This window comes from Sapajus apella, unplaced genomic scaffold, assembly GCF_009761245.1.
Source record: "Sapajus apella isolate SASKATOON/1434 unplaced genomic scaffold, GSC_monkey_1.0 scaffold4, whole genome shotgun sequence".
In the NCBI taxonomy this organism is placed as follows: Eukaryota; Metazoa; Chordata; class Mammalia; order Primates; family Cebidae; genus Sapajus; species Sapajus apella.
The window spans coordinates 49,756,957-49,772,809 of record NW_022436944.1 but is presented as its reverse complement, the minus strand read 5'-3'; the positions used below and the strand labels follow the sequence as shown (position 1 = coordinate 49,772,809).

General features: G+C 35.4%; 1 protein-coding gene across 12 annotated transcripts in view; it reads right to left on the bottom strand.

The window, feature by feature from the left end:
- Positions 1 to 15,853, bottom strand: part of RBMS3 (RNA binding motif single stranded interacting protein 3) — a 758,821-nt gene that overhangs the window by 66,490 nt on the left and 676,478 nt on the right. For 8 of the 12 annotated variants that reach the window (XM_032259567.1, XM_032259558.1, XM_032259610.1 and 5 more), the window contains 2 exons: positions 11,533 to 11,643; positions 3,250 to 3,297 (listed from right to left, as the gene is read on the bottom strand). In XM_032259567.1, coding sequence (XP_032115458.1) covers positions 3,250 to 3,297; positions 11,533 to 11,643 — 159 coding nt within the window. The remainder of the gene's footprint in view (positions 1 to 3,249; positions 3,298 to 11,532; positions 11,644 to 15,853) is intronic. The other 4 variants (XM_032259601.1, XM_032259593.1, XM_032259631.1 and 1 more) reach the window with 1 other exon arrangement.

The window sequence follows — 15,853 nt, the reverse complement described above, 5'->3', positions numbered from 1 at the left end:
GGCAAGGAGAGGTAACTCCAGGGAAATATATCAGAGATGCTTCTGTTTCCCAAACTTCCTTCTTTCTTTTGAACATCACCACTTTTGCTTTAACTCTTTCTTCCCAGATTATTACATTTTATAAGACTTACTCATTGTTGAAGCTTAAATACTTACCTCAAACTCTTCCTAAGTAAAATACTATTGAGCCATGTATAATTTATTAATGGCAAAGAACACACAAAACAATACAAAACTAAAATATGCAAAAAATAACTCCACTTAATTTGTCGCTTCTTATGTTCACATTAATTAACCCCCTTAACTTCTGTCACTTTCACCTCAAATCCACTGTGGCCACCTGCTCCCACGATTCGAACTTTGCCCAGAAATCGTTTATTATTTTAATACCTGCATGTACATCTCATTGAAACTGCTAATCTCTGTATTTCGTTTTCTACCTCTCATCCACCACTACCTTATTTTTCCTTCCTTCTTTATTCTTCCTTAACCCCAGTTTGCCACTCAACTACTTCCTTGCCAATATCATCATTGTACACTCTTTTTTTCCTCACTTCACCTAGTAAATACTTAACCCTGCATTAATTCACCTGTCTGCCTTCTTGACTATTGAACACGACCATAGAAAATGAAACAGCCTCATAGATTAATCACACAAAGAAATAGTCCATAGCCTCAAACAAAACCCCGCTACCACCCCTTAAAATTCTATGGATTGTTAGTTGGCCTTCTCAGGCCATAGTTTTCCAAATCTCTGTTCTCCTTATATTCTTACTAAGTGCCATCTCTCTCCCACTCTCAGAAGATGATATCACCTAATATTACACAGAAAAACAGTATTTGTCTTCCTGAAGATTTCAAATATTCTAGATTCTTGATTCTCTGTTCTTCATGCATTTATCACAAATAACAACACAAATAAATGATGTTATTAATGTTACAATGGTTTTATATTGTGCCATAATATTTTAATCAGGGGTCTATTTTCTGTTCATCTCTTTATCCCCAGCACTTGAGTGTACTGCCTAGCGCTCAGAAGTTATTCAATAAATGTTGAAATATTGATTGAATGAAATTGAGTTATGTCTCTGTAAATTATCAAGCAGATATCTGAACTTCAATAAATTAAAGCAATGTAGTTAGATCCTACACTGGCAAAGAATTGATTATTTGTGTTGTCCAATATTGGCATATTGGAAGATATGGGAAGGAGATATTACAATACTGTTTCACTTTCCTGATGTGGCCAATGGTTGGGAAAAAGATACTCAATTTCTCAAAAGTCACTGAAGTTGTCCTACTAGCCAATTAACAAGCATTTTAGGAAGGCAAGTCTATTTCTATTTAGATGTAGACCAAAGAAGTCTGTGAAACTTATGTCAAACTACCACTTAAATCTTATAAGGGGAAAGTAACTGTGAAATCTCCCATAATGTTATTTTTCATATTAGCTTTATATTAGTCCCTTCCTTTGTACTCCACTACTGAGATCCTGGGATGATTTTTTGTTATATACAATATATCATGCATAACCTTTTTAACTGCTCCATGTGATTTTTATGTCTTCTTGCTCAAGACCACATAAAACTTTCAGATTAAAGTTTTTTAAAGCACTGTTTTTATCAAGTCATTTATCTGATCTAGAACTTTCAGTGGCCCTGTGGATGCCATCAGGTGAGAACTCCTGAGCGTAGATTTTCAGCCGGATCTTCTGCCTCAATTGACTTTTAGAGCCTGACCTATGACTCATACCTGATAAGTACTTTTAATGATTTGCTTGCTTTTTCCATTATGTTCTTGAAAGTAAAATCAGGAAACAAACCTAGTTGAAGGTAAATTTTAGTTTCTGTCTTTTACTTTTATGAATATTGTTAAGTTATCAAGAGTAGATCTCTCTTGTTAAGCAAAAATACCATGTATGAAACAAAATCTCTTCCCTGGGCCTCTAAATCCTCAATGAAATCAGTATGTTAAGATATGACAGGACATACACTTTGGGGAAAAAAAAACTAAGTGATATTTTCATGAGTGGCAATTTATTATAGAGACTCTGAAGAAGACCAAAGTGACTCATAGCCAAAAGCTAACTTATTTTTCCTCAATGGGACATTATTAATTGAAGTTTCAAGATGAGTATTCAGCCATGACCATAACTAAACAAGGCTATAAGAAATTAAAACATAATTACCCTTCAGATGCTGGGTCAAGCAAACAAGTGGTCAAAAGCAAGACATCCCCTGCTTGAAATTTACCATCAGGTTGCCAGATCAATGGCTCTGTGGGCTCTTTCAGGCTATTTCTAAACTTTGTTTCTTGTTCTGTCTTTCCAATGCATTTTTGGCTCTGAAGTTTATGACCTTGCTGTCTGACATGGCAAAGAATCAAAGAATTCATCCTCTTCAGATTGCCAGTATTTTATTTAATTAAAAAGTTAACAAAAATAAAAAAAATTGTGCCCATTTTTCTCTTCGCAAGCAACCAAAATTCAAAATTAAAATTAAAGCCCAAGAAGATCTGTGCAATTCAGAGTAAAAATCCACCTCTTTACACAGACATATCCTATTACGGACTGTACTACTGAATTTTATGAAACAACTTAAATATTGCTAAAACCCTCAAGATACTAACATATTTTCAAATCAACCTCTGCCACTTTGTTGTACAAATGGAATAATGGCAGTTTTTCTTTCAATATCCAAAAGAATCACTTTAGGAACGAATTTGAAGTTTTGATTCATTCAACAAACAATTATATCAAGCACCTACTATGTGTCAGACCTTATGCAGGGTGCTGAGCAAGCAAATGGGATGATTTTCCAATTTAGAAGAATTCTGGTCTCTAAAGCAGTGCTTCTCAAACTATTTTTTATTAATCTGTGCCCTCTTTTGCTAAACATAAAATTATTTTCCCACTTTTCAGGAATTTGATGACCGTGTCTAATACTGAGAATCATTGATACACAGAACACAGATTCTATCTTCTGTGTATCCTTGACACACAAAATGGCTTTGAGTTTTTACTTTCTATTTAAAATGCAACATATTTATTTTCCAGACATATAACTGAATTGTAATATTAAGTATATGTTTCTGAACTACATATGCCCCCTTCCAAACTGGAATTCAAATTTCCTGCACCCACCTCTGTTGAGAATCACTGCTTTAAAGAGTTTGAAAAAAAAAAAAAAAACCAGGCAACCTCCATCTCTCCCCTCCAATCCAGTCTTAAAGGAATTAGAATTTTCCTACCTGACACAACAGCTGGTGGAGTATCATAATCCTGTCTTGGGATTGAATCTTTGAATGAAAAGAGCATGAGAAAGAATGCAATGAAGTACAAAAGAAAATAAAATAGAATCAGTCCTAACACGTGGAAGAGCCCGCTGTGTGTCATACGGTTGCCTGACCCCTCTGCCTTCCAGCAGTAAAGGCATTATGATTCCTCATTTGCATTCTATACCATGGTTCCTATTACCACCACAGTGTACATGTTATTAGGTCCCGTTAGACTTGCTGGGACTCTACGGTTTGTTCTGAAACACTGTCATCTTCCACAGTCTGTTTGGTACCTCCCTTAGGGAATCAATGTAAAATTTTTACCCTCTCTGGCTGACAAAAGAGTTCTACATGGCAGCCCATCTACAGGGGGCCGAGAGCATGATACGAAACAAGGTTCTAGAGAACAAAAGAAAGAACTAAAATTTAAAAGAGAAAAATAAAAAATTTGTACATTCTCATACTCTGTGAAGGCTAACACATTTTGAAGGCAAAATTTCATTACTTATTACTCAGCTCCAACTCTGATCCCAGGGGTTGTCGGTGAGGCAGAGCGGAGGGTGTTTTCACCTCAAGGCCAAAAAGCTTTATGTGTTGTAACTGTGGAAGCAGAGATACACAGAACAGAATCTATTGAACGTGATGGTTATCTTTATCCCAAGTCTCCTAGCACTGAAGGTGTCAAATTCCAGATAAAGCTTAATTAAACAACATAGCAATCATTTTAAAATTAGGAGTTTTATAGGACAAAATAGATCTGCTTTTTTAAAGATGGAAAAGAGCTTTTAGCTCACTGAAATTTCTTTAGCTAGGCATCTTAAAAAGGAGATTGGGATACGGCGTAGGTCTAAGGTCCTCCTTCTAAAAATGGAAAATTCTAGTTTTTCCCCCACTCCCCTTGGAGGGGTAAACTCTAAAAGAAACTTGATATTGTTTAGATTGAAAGCAACTGCCAACACATGGTCAAATAGATGCTCTTGTGTGACTCTTACTCCATGTATACAACCTTTATTAAAAACAAAAATCCCAAATTTTCTTTTTCCACCCATGTGACAACTTTTGGACTATCCCATATTTCTCACTTTCATCTCCTTGCCACAAAAGGTCAGTGTTAATCACCCTCTCCTGAGTAAACGGCATGTGAGAAGACAGATTCGAACTTGAACATTGCAAGGCACTTGGAGCAACAAAAGCAAACAGGATCAAAAGATTCATATGCAAATAAACCAGACACATGAGTTATTTTGTTTCTTGCAACAGGTACCTGAACTACTGAGTTGATTATAATTCCCAATTCTAGAACAATTAGAATCATTTTTAAAGTGTTTCCAAATTTTTAAAATAATGGCAATTCCTAGTACCTTTTGAAAAATTGCAATCACACATCAATTACCACTTCAAACCAAAAAAAAAAAAAAAAAAAAAAAAAAAAAAGAGTTAATTATTGGACCATGCTACTAGTCATTTTCCAAGAATATACTTATGACATTTTAAAGTAAATGATAAAAGCCAATAATGTTTATTGCTGAATAGTTGGAAAAGGTAGAAAAGCATAATGATTTAAAAAATGACTCCTAATCCCATCATCTGGAAATAGCCACATTTGTTTTTACATTTCTCTATAGCCTTATAATACATTTTTATAGGTGATATTGAGCTCCACACGTACAAAATTACATCGTTCCTTCCTTCCTTTTTTCTTTCTTTCTATAGACTGGGTTTCACTCCATTGTTCAGGCTCAAGGGCAGGGGCACAATCATAGCTCACTGTAACCTCAAAGTCCTGGGCTTAATTGATCTTCCTGCTTCCTTCTCCTCAGTAGTTGGACTGCAGGGCACACAATAATGCCTAGCTAATTTTTATTTTTTGTTAGTGTGATGGGGTCTTGCTGTGTTATCCACACTGGTCTCCAGCTCCTGACCTCAAGCAATCCTCCTGCCTAAGCTTCCCAAAGTGATGTGATAATACGCAGGAACCACCATAACCTTCCAAGTTTTTAAAATTTGACATTATAAAAAAAACATTTTCCTAGCTATTTATGATTTCATGCTACGTTACATTCTGGTTTATGGATGGATTATAATATATTTAATTCTTCTTCTTTGTTAGACATTATAAAGAACACCGAATCAAATATTTTTGAGGTATAATGACTTTTCTGTTGTTTTAGACTATTTCCAAAGAAGCTTCTCAAAACTGTAAGTGCTTGGTCAGTCAGTATAAATGTTTTGAAGTATCTTGATTGACTACCTTTCAATCCAACTGATATTTATACAAATTTAGATTCCTATCATGAAGCAATCAGTGCTAGAGAATGCTTATTTTCCTACACCTTCATTAGCAATTTGTACTATATTTTGATAACTTTATTTGATGGGATACATCTGGTGTGTATTTGATTAAATTACTGTTTCTATTTCTTTAATTACAATTTTTGCACATGTTCTTTAGCCTTCTATTTACTGTTTTATCAACTATCTGTTCATGTTTTTTCACTATGTTGGTAATTTATGTAAACTCAGATTTTTTTTCATTTTTTTTGAGACAGAGTCTCCCTCTGTTGCCCAGGCTGGAGGGCAGTGGCACCATCTCAGCTCACTGCAACCTCTGCCTCCCCGGTTCAAGTGATTCTCCTGCCTCAGCCTCCCAAGTAGTTGGGATTACAGAGCCCCACCACCATGCCTGGCTAATTTTTGTATTTTTAGGAGAGACGAAGTTCTACCATGTTAGCCAGGCTGGTCTCAAACTTCTGACCTCATGATCCACCCAGCTTGGCCTCCCAAAGTGCTGGGATTACAGGCATGAGCTACCATACCTGGCCCTCAGAATTCATTTTTTTTAAACAGCAAAAGTGTAATATTTACAAATACATACTCATACCACTAGACTTAATGCCAGCTCATTTATTATGTATAAGACTCCCTCGGAAGGTCTTTCATTTTACAATAAGACTAAATCAATTTTTTAAAACTATTATCTTTTTAGATATATTTTCTCTTTTGTATTTGAGTGTTTTAAACTGATTAATCTTTTTTCCTAAAATTTTAAGAGACGTACTCATTACCGTTTATGATACTGCTTCCTGAATCAGAGTCCATTTAACATCCTGTTAGCTTTTTAAAACTCTATCTTAATATTTATATTCATACCTAATAACAGAAAAAAATCACAATGTCTAAACAAAGTGAATAATTGAGGATTTTCACCTGATATTATCAAAATTTTGGAGCAGTCAAGGAGTGGTGTGGCTGAAAAACACTAGAGAACTGTGGGGAATAAATGGAGTACAATTACAAGGTTATTTTTGTGAGTGACTATGGTTACACTGTGGGAATTCGATGATATCACAAATCACCAGTGGCATGGAGAACACAAATCAAACTGCAGACACAAAGCCTGCAGAACAAAAACTTTTTATTTCTTCCAACAGATTCTGGTGACATTGTAAGCCACTGGTGACCAGCAACTGAACAAACGAAAAGGAGATAAGAAACTTGTAAAACAAGATTGTCATGCAATTTGGAGGTTCTCAGAACACAGTAAAATCTCCAGTGGTTTCTGCTAAAGCTTACAATAAAGTGATAAGACGTTATGGATAATGGGGCTTTGGTTCCATCAAGGGAATACTGTGAAAAAAAAAATAAACAAACGTAGAAAAGCTAGGAAAATCCTTCAGGGTCAGCAGAGCCCTGAAATAAAACAGTTACACTGCTTGCATAAAATGCATTTTTTTTTTTTTGAGGCCTGCAGATTCTGTCTAGCTTAAAAATAGAGAATTGAACAATAAACATTTGAGGTGGCAAACTGTAGAGAAAGGTTAATTAAACTACATGGCATTCATTTCAAAATTTGAGGTCATGGGAGACAAATATATCTGCTTTTATGTAAAGGAAAAGGAGGTTTTGGCCTAGTACAATTCCTTTAGCCAGGGACTTTAAAAAGAAGAGTGGGACTAAGCCTGTGGCCAAGATCCCCCTTCTAAAAATAGAAAATTCTAATATAGCTCCAACTTCCATCAGCCCTGATCACTTCCTTCTCTGGATTATTCACTGGATCTCTCTCTCCTCTGCCCTTGGAACCCATCTGTTTCTAGAGCTTAGGTTTCTATATTAATCTTTACTTGTCACTGTTCACACCTTGTTTTGCAGAATTTCTGTGAGCTCAGGTGTCTGAAAGCATCTGAAATGTTTTAGTTAGGAGAGAGACACAGTCAGATAATTTTAGATTGACTACCTGTGACAACAGGGTAGAGAAAATGGATTGGAGCAAATTGACGTTGAAAGCAGGAAGAACAATTAGGGAACTGTTACAATTAATCAAATGAGTTCCAGGGAAGAAACTCTAGAAATGCGGAAGAAAGAATGTATTTCACCAATGTCTATGAGACAAAATCAGTGGGACTTGAAACGTAATTGTGTATGATGGTGAGGGGGAAAGAGAGGGTCTAGATTGGGTCCTAGATGTATGGCTTGGCTACAGGGCAAAGGGTCGTGGCATTAGCTTGAAAGGAAACAGGGAGAAGAAACATACAAGAGAAAGAGGTTTCAGTTTGGAGGAAGCTCTGGAAAGCTCATGAGATTCGTTTGGGTCATGCTGACTTTGAGGTGTCTGAGGGAGATGTACATGGAGATACTTAGCAAGTAGTTAGATACATGAGTCTAAAGTTCTTAGATGAGGTTAGCACTGGGGACTGAGATTTAGGAGCCAACAGGGAAGCCAGCATTTAAAATCATGAGAGTGAATGAGATTGCTTAGGAAAATCATACAGAATAAGTATGTTAAAAATGAAGCATTGGCTTACCAATCTGTGCAGGAAGAGAAGGAATGGCTAGAGAGGTGTGAGGAGAACCAGAAAAACCTCCGGCAGGAGTCACAAAATGGGAGTTCTTGGGACAAACTGGGTCCAATATTTAAATATAGAGAAATTTCCAGTCAAAGCTCAAGACTTCAGCTCATCTTTAAAAGTTAGAAAGTGAGACCACCCTGGGTCCGCATGTCCATGTGGCAATAGCCGTCAGAATAGCTGTACTAATACAGCAGTGGCTGTCTTTTTCCGACAAGGCATCCATATTTCAGGCTGCCAAAGACACCACCTCGCACTTCTATTTGCCCAAAACTCAAGCAGAGATAGTATTACTATCGCATGGAAAATACATCTTCTCTAAAATATAATCTCCAACATCATATATGTTTATATGGCATGACTATGTTTTGTGATATAGGCAGATATTTAAAAATTGATTATATGTTTCCAAGGGTTGCTGCTTGAACTTGTTCTACTTCATTCATTAATATAACCTGGCTGGACTCTACAGGCTTTTGAGTTTGCTGCCCTAAAAGAGTATGTTAGCAGCCAAATAAATGGAGACAGTAAGTGAGCTATGCCCTGGACTTTACAGTGTGCTACATCACTTCTGGGTACCTAAACCAGATTCCCACCAGTTCGAAGCTACTGCAGGTAAAGGGTGTGAGCAGCTCATTTGAGAAGCACAGAGTGGGTATCACACTGTGTAAGCATGCTGCATGCTATCATTTCATTAACGCTCACAACGTCTCTGGGATGCAAGCATTATTTTTCCCATTTTGTAAAACGAGAAAGCAAAAGTCCTGAGAGGTTAAGTAACCTGCCTAAACATGCGGAACTATCAAGGAGCAAAGCCACATTTTGAACTCAAGTTTGAAAACAAAGCCGACTGATCTTTCCGTTATGCCAGGATTCCACCCCATCAGTGAAAATGTTGGAAAGATGGAATAAGGTGGAAAAATCGGATTTAAAAAATCAAACTCAACTGGATCATAGCCGCTCCAAATGCCAATCAAAATTCAGATAAAATGAATCTATGAGAGCATATCAAAGAATAAGAGTGACAGTCTAAGATAAAAAATATAACAGTATTCTGGACACCAACCACACTTAATTATATTTTGTTAAATGAATCAACAAAGTAATTCTATTTTCTCTTTACCACTTCAGAATCTTACTAAATTTTACACTTTTCCATAACATCGGGTAACACAAATATTATAATGTATCTAAGCATTATTTAGTACGAATGTAAACGGAGAAAATTTGGTTTTAATAATAAACCACATGCTTAAAACTTTTACTCTCCGAGAGAGTGTTATATGTTATTATTGAACTATTTGGCTATTACCAGCTACCTAAAAGTCATGGTCCCTTACAAATGTGTTCTTGTTGAAATGCTCAAATAAAAAAATCATAATATATGTTACTGAATCAATAATTATTATAATTCTGTCTGTTCTATATCTTTTAGCTTATTTTTTATTTTCCTAAAGGATTCAGTCATATGCTTAGTTAACTAGCTCTTATATTTTTACTAGTTTGCAAACTTAAATTTTAGCCAAGTCAGTTGGCTTTACTTTTGAACCAAATGAGTAAAACTTATAAAGAGTTTCTATGTTTTGCATTATAATTCTCTCTTTAATCAGATTCCAGATTGTCATTCAATACAGGAAACTTGCATTACTTCACTCATTCAGAATTTATGATCACTGAAGGAGACAAAGGCTGATATGGAGGAAAATCTACAATGTATTAATAAGAAACTACAGGCCTTCTGATACTATTCTTAGGACCTGCTTATTAGTAATGCACAAAATAATGACAAATAATCCTTACACTTTGCTAAAAGCAATAAAATGGTATCTTCAAACTCTATCTCCATGATGAAAATTAGCTATACCACAGCATATAGTTAAGTATATCTTAGACACAACTTCTAAAAGTATAGGTCAGAAACCTAAGAGATCATTTGATGTAGCCCAAGCATTCAGACAGGTTAAGATATCATCAACTGCTTTTTATAGGTTCTACAACTGAGATCTTAGTGATAGGCACTTTGTTTATGTTAATAAAACTAAAATTTCTTTATTGAAAGAATGCAGCTCTTTCCATTAAATTATATTGACTTTCTTCCTATTTAGTACAGGTAAGTGAAGGCTCAGTAGACACGTCAGAAACTTCTTATATTCTTAAAAGCCTATGAGTCTACAAGATTTATTTGGCAAGCAAGCCATTGCTATAGGGTAAAATTCCAGATAGACAGCTAGTGTGCATATTGTATATTGATATTTTGAGATGAAGTCAGCATAACTGAAGAATCACAGAGGTGGTGACTGTAAGACATATAAGCTTAAACATATGGAATTGAAACTTAAAGGGCCTCATATATAATCAAGTTCAATATTTCAACTAGATAGAGAAAAAAATTCAGACTAGATTTATTATTTTCTCCAAAACGGAAAGAAACAACAGGGTTTACTAAGCTTTCAATCTAGGATTTCTGACTCCTAGCCCGGTGCTCTTTCTACAATATTTAAGCTGCCTCAGTCAAAAGAAAATACATTTCTTATTTCTATATTTATTCAAATGACAAGATTATCTGCATTAACATGAAAATAAAACTGAAGGTGTTATATAAGTGGTTAGGTTTCCTGGTTTCATTGTTCTCTATAATGGCAAATAACAGACTTTCAGTACTGTTAATTCTATCAGACTTTTGCCTCCTTGAACATTTGGGGAATTATCTTGTAAAAAAACCAAACATAAAGTTTTTCCAATGATTTAAAGTGCCTCATTAATATAAAATCCAGGCTGCAATAGGTATTTTTCAACACGCTTTTGTTCTCTAAGAAGAAAGATGACTAATCAAAACCATCCCAACCTATAAGAAAAGATCAAGCACATTAGATTTCCTTCCTTCTTTTTAACATCCATCTATATCAGTTTATCAAAAAGAAGGAGGATTAAAAGAACTTGATTATACCAGGTTCTCAATTACTCTTTATTGATTTAATAGTATCAGTCATAGATTTGGCCCCTCGCTTGTATATAACCTGATAATAAATAATGCAGTGGCTGAACTGGTAAGCAGCTGGGAAAAGAAAACCAGGGTTGAGTTTATTAAGTCACAGGGTCTCGATCTGCAGGTGCATGTAAAAGGACACCTTTCCAAAATCAGGCATCATATCTGGTACGTTGTACCATAAAATCAAGAAGTGACTGAAATTTAAACGTGACATAAGAGAATTTTAGCCTGGCCAATGTGAGTACTTGTGCCCTGGAATTGAGCATACATGCAGAATGCAGCTTATTCATACTGAAACCTGAAAGGTGTGTTAGTCAATGAATATGGTACAGACGTAGTTTCACTGATAATGACAGTGAAAATGGAGAGTATTACAACTTTATCAAAAAAGTTCGAGGAAGCAAAACAATCTCTCCAACTCACCGTTCCTGTTGTGCCCAACGAAAGGTGATTCATCTGCTGTGTCAGGGGGCCCATCATGTTGGCTGGCTGCATTGACATGGGATGGTCCATGGTTGGTGTAATCACAGCACCCTACAAGTATATACAATGTCCATTTGAAAATGTATCCTACAAGGAAGGAGACTTCTTACAAATAAACACAGTAAACTCTGTGAACATCAAATGTTTTTACTTTTTCACTAAAAAGGCGAAATTCAACTGTATATAATCTGTATGTCCATGCATGTCATTTTGTGCTTGTCTAAATAGACGGCATTAACAACTTCCTCTCTTCTGCGGTATTTAGCTGTGATGTGTCTAAAATATCTGTCACTTAACATTTTTACCACTTGAGTTAGAATCCATTCAAAGAAATCATATATATCCTCTTGCCCATTGTTCTAAATACAAACTTTTCTGACTGAAAGATATGAAATATTAGTGGAAATTCTCTAATTTTCTTGTTATTGGATAAGACTTGGTTTATGTCGTTTATCTATAATTTTTAATATATAGATAATTCTTGGTCACTCCAATACAATCTTCCACTAAGGAGGGTAATCCTGGCCCACATGGGTTTCTAAACTGAATCCCTTTGAAGGACATATTAATATCTACCACTGGTCATCTCAAAATCAAAATTATGATTTCCCATTTGTTTTCCTCCTACCCTTTTGACCTGTTTTCTATGTATATTTTAGACACAAGACAGAAGAATACCAATCTCTGTTAAAAGCTGGTCAAATTTTTATGTCCATCCACAATTTTTTTTAAAAGCAAAAGTGTTAAGTTTCAAATCAGATGTTAAGGAAGGTGGACTTCTAGAGTAAGTTTTTTTTTTATTTTTTTCATTGTTGGGGATAAAAGAAATAACAGACATTTTTTAAAACTTCTATCCATATGCAAACTATCATATGGTGAGTGAAGAATGGAGCTAAGTCGTTGAATCCTTCCATTCCTCTTTTTCTACCCTTTCACTTTCCTTGCGGTAATTAACTTGGAGAATGAAAAAATATTTTTAAAAATCAAACTCAAAAAGCTAGAATTGGATGGAATCTTCAAGATTATATAATTTCAATGTTCATTTAAAGATTATGATAAAGTCGAAATACGTTCTATAACAATGCATTTAAATAACCAGTTATGATAAAATGATTATGTTTCTGAATATATTATTTCCCAAAACATTATTTTGCTCGCTGGACACATGCATGTAGACAGTCAGATCTCAGCACTCAAACTACCCACAAGCAAGTGTTTCCTAAAATGCTTTTGCTCAAACTAAGCAATTCCTCCTGGTATTGTAAAATTAAACTTCCTGACTCTCTGTGAAAAAGATCAGACTACTACTCAGCCTTCCCTATGGGCTCCTTCCCATTAATTTTTAGGGATAATACAAATTGAGCCAAACATTTGGAAACGCTTGGTATACAGGGCCAGCTTTGTTCACAAAGACATTTAGACTTTTGAGCAGGAATCAATCAGAAAACATATATGTTATTTTAAAGGTCTATAGCTTGTAAATATACACAAGGGTGCATTTGTGGTGTTTGAATTTCTCGATGCTTCTGTGAATTGTCACTAATCAGGATGCCTCTTAAATGAGAAACACGGTAAGATAAGGTTTTACTTAATTATAATTCAGAGATACATCGCTTTTCTTTCTGCCGCCTGAATCTTTTTGACAAAAGTATCTTTGTTTTCCTTTTTAAAAAAATACTTACTAGCCTTCATTTCAGATATTTGTTGTGCCAGACCAGAAGTAAACACTTTAAGAAGAACTAGGGGGGTTCTTAAATCACCTAGGGATAAATTCTAGAATAACCTCAGAGTTAAGATGGAAGTCCTGAAGCATTTTTTTTTTCAACCAAAAAGTGGCACTTTGACAACATTCTAATGCTTAGCAGGTGCAAGACTCAAGTCCCTTCTTGAACTCAAGACAAGTCATCTTTTTAGAATATTTGTCCCTAGACATTCCAACATGCAGCTAAACTGTCACAATCCCAGAAACTCCTGGATTCTTAACAGCTTGCTCTAGCCACAAAAAGGATCATTCATGTAAATCAGAGATAAAAAACAAATTGTGTTTGGTCAGGATACTTTCTTCTTAATGCCCTAGAGGTTGTCTCATTCTCAGGGGTGTGTGGGACAGACTTTAGTCTTTTTTATAAAGGCAATATGCAAATGAGGTAGGTGAGCATGTTACAGAAAAATCAAAATTCATGCATGATAAGAAGAGAAGGATTTAATGCCTGCACTTGGAATTAATTTTGGAAGAATTGTCTGGTCTCTTTGAGAATCTTTTCATTGAAAGCAGTGTTTGGGGACTCATTTGATTACAGATGTCACAGAGTGAATGCTGCTTCTGTGTATAAAGCCGAAACCTGACAATCAAAAGGAAGAGTAAGAAGGGATTTGTCATTATTTGGAATTATAAATAGCAACACTAGGCACAGAGTGGAAAATAATGTAAGAGACCAGTTATTGCACAAAAATGAACAGCTCTTTTTAAGCAGACCAGTATTGCACATCAATGAACAGTTCATTCTAAACAGATCGGTTACTGCACACAAATGAACAATAAAATAAAGATTCTTGGGGGAAAATATGTAAGAATCTACATCCTTGTTCACATTCAATAAAAATGTTCAGTGAAAAAAATTCCCACAAATTTTTAAGAACACCAATTTTTTAATCTTAAGGGAACAGAAGAAATGTACAGTCAGGGAGTAAACTGGAAATAAACTAACAGGAATCCCCTGGGAGAAATGAATTTTCCTAATGATACTTTATCTGGGACAGACAACTTAGAGAGATTTAGTATTGGTTACCCACAGCAAAGGGGGGCGTTTGCCAGCCACGTTGCTTATTAAAAACTACAGAATCTCTTCTGTATTTTGTATGAAACAAATAAATACAAAAAAAAAAAAAAGAAAATCTTATGGTTAGTAAGGCAAAGCCAGTACCCGCAACAATAACTTTGCCTTATTTTAAATACACTGTGAAATCCACTCCAACGCAATACATTTAAGCCATAGGCGGAGGAGCGTTTGTGACAGACGTTGCCAACACATTAAGCGTAATTTTGTTTACTTGAGATGTATAGGATGTGGTGTCTGACAGAGTTCACTTGGCAAGTGGCAAACAAAGGAGAAACAGATTTTTCATTTTAGCATCTCTGGATGTCTGAGTTTGCTCAGTGTTTAAGCTACAAAGAAAAATATTGTACAATGCTATAATTCCCTTAAAAAACACAATGACTAAACAGCTGATGGAAACGTCTGGTCCTTTTTAGCCACTGCCTTTGCAAAACAAAGCTGCTCCTACTCAAGAGGCAAAGGGTGGATCTGGTTGCCTAGTTCTGAAATAAACAATTGCAACAGTAATTTGGGTAAAGTTTCCAAAGATCCTCATGTGTGGAGTAAATATATCTGACCTAAAGCCAGAAAACCATCTGTATTGTGAACCTTCTGCCAATATTTGAAACAAATTTGAAGCCTTTCAAAGTTCATCAATATTTTAATTTCACAACTGAAATACAAAACCACTGGCAAATCAAGGAAAAACACATGTAGCCTCTCTTCTATCTAGAGCACACATAGCTGGCTTAGCACCTATATTAATCCCAGGTGAACCGCAATGAGAAGAATTAGCTGCATTAATATTCCTGTGATAGTATTCTAGGTCAGTGCCATCCAGCCTATGACTTGTGGACCACCAGCAGCAGCAGTAGACAAAAATTAGACTCTCTGGGAGTCAGACGTTGAAATCTGTGTTTTAAAACAAGCTCTCCAGGTGATTCTGATATACCCTAAAGTTTAAGAAGTATGCCCTTTCTAAAAACTGCAGCTGTATAAAGCCAGTGTTACAGTTCCTACAGGCAAAGTGGCTTTATTTATGCTGTTTCTCAATTATTTGTTTGAATCCAGTCTTTTTACAGTACATGGTCTTTTATGTGATAATCACATTATATCTTATTAAAAACATTCCAAGGGGCTAAGCCTGCATTTTTGATGGGCTGACCTAGGTATATTATTTGAATAATCACACCTAAGTGTGAGGACCTGACATGCTTCCATTTGATCAGTTTGGGCTGTATTATAACATATTAAGAATGCTTCCTATTTGGAATCTTAGTAACCTTGTATTTGAACTCATAGAAATGCAAAAGTAAAAATAAAATTATTTGGATAAGTGAAAATAAAGAAAAAACAGATTGCACCCTCTTTTTTTCTCTTGTCTTATCTAAATGGCTCAAGTCAAAATGTCTGTGATTTGCATTATACTGTTCCCTATAGTGATT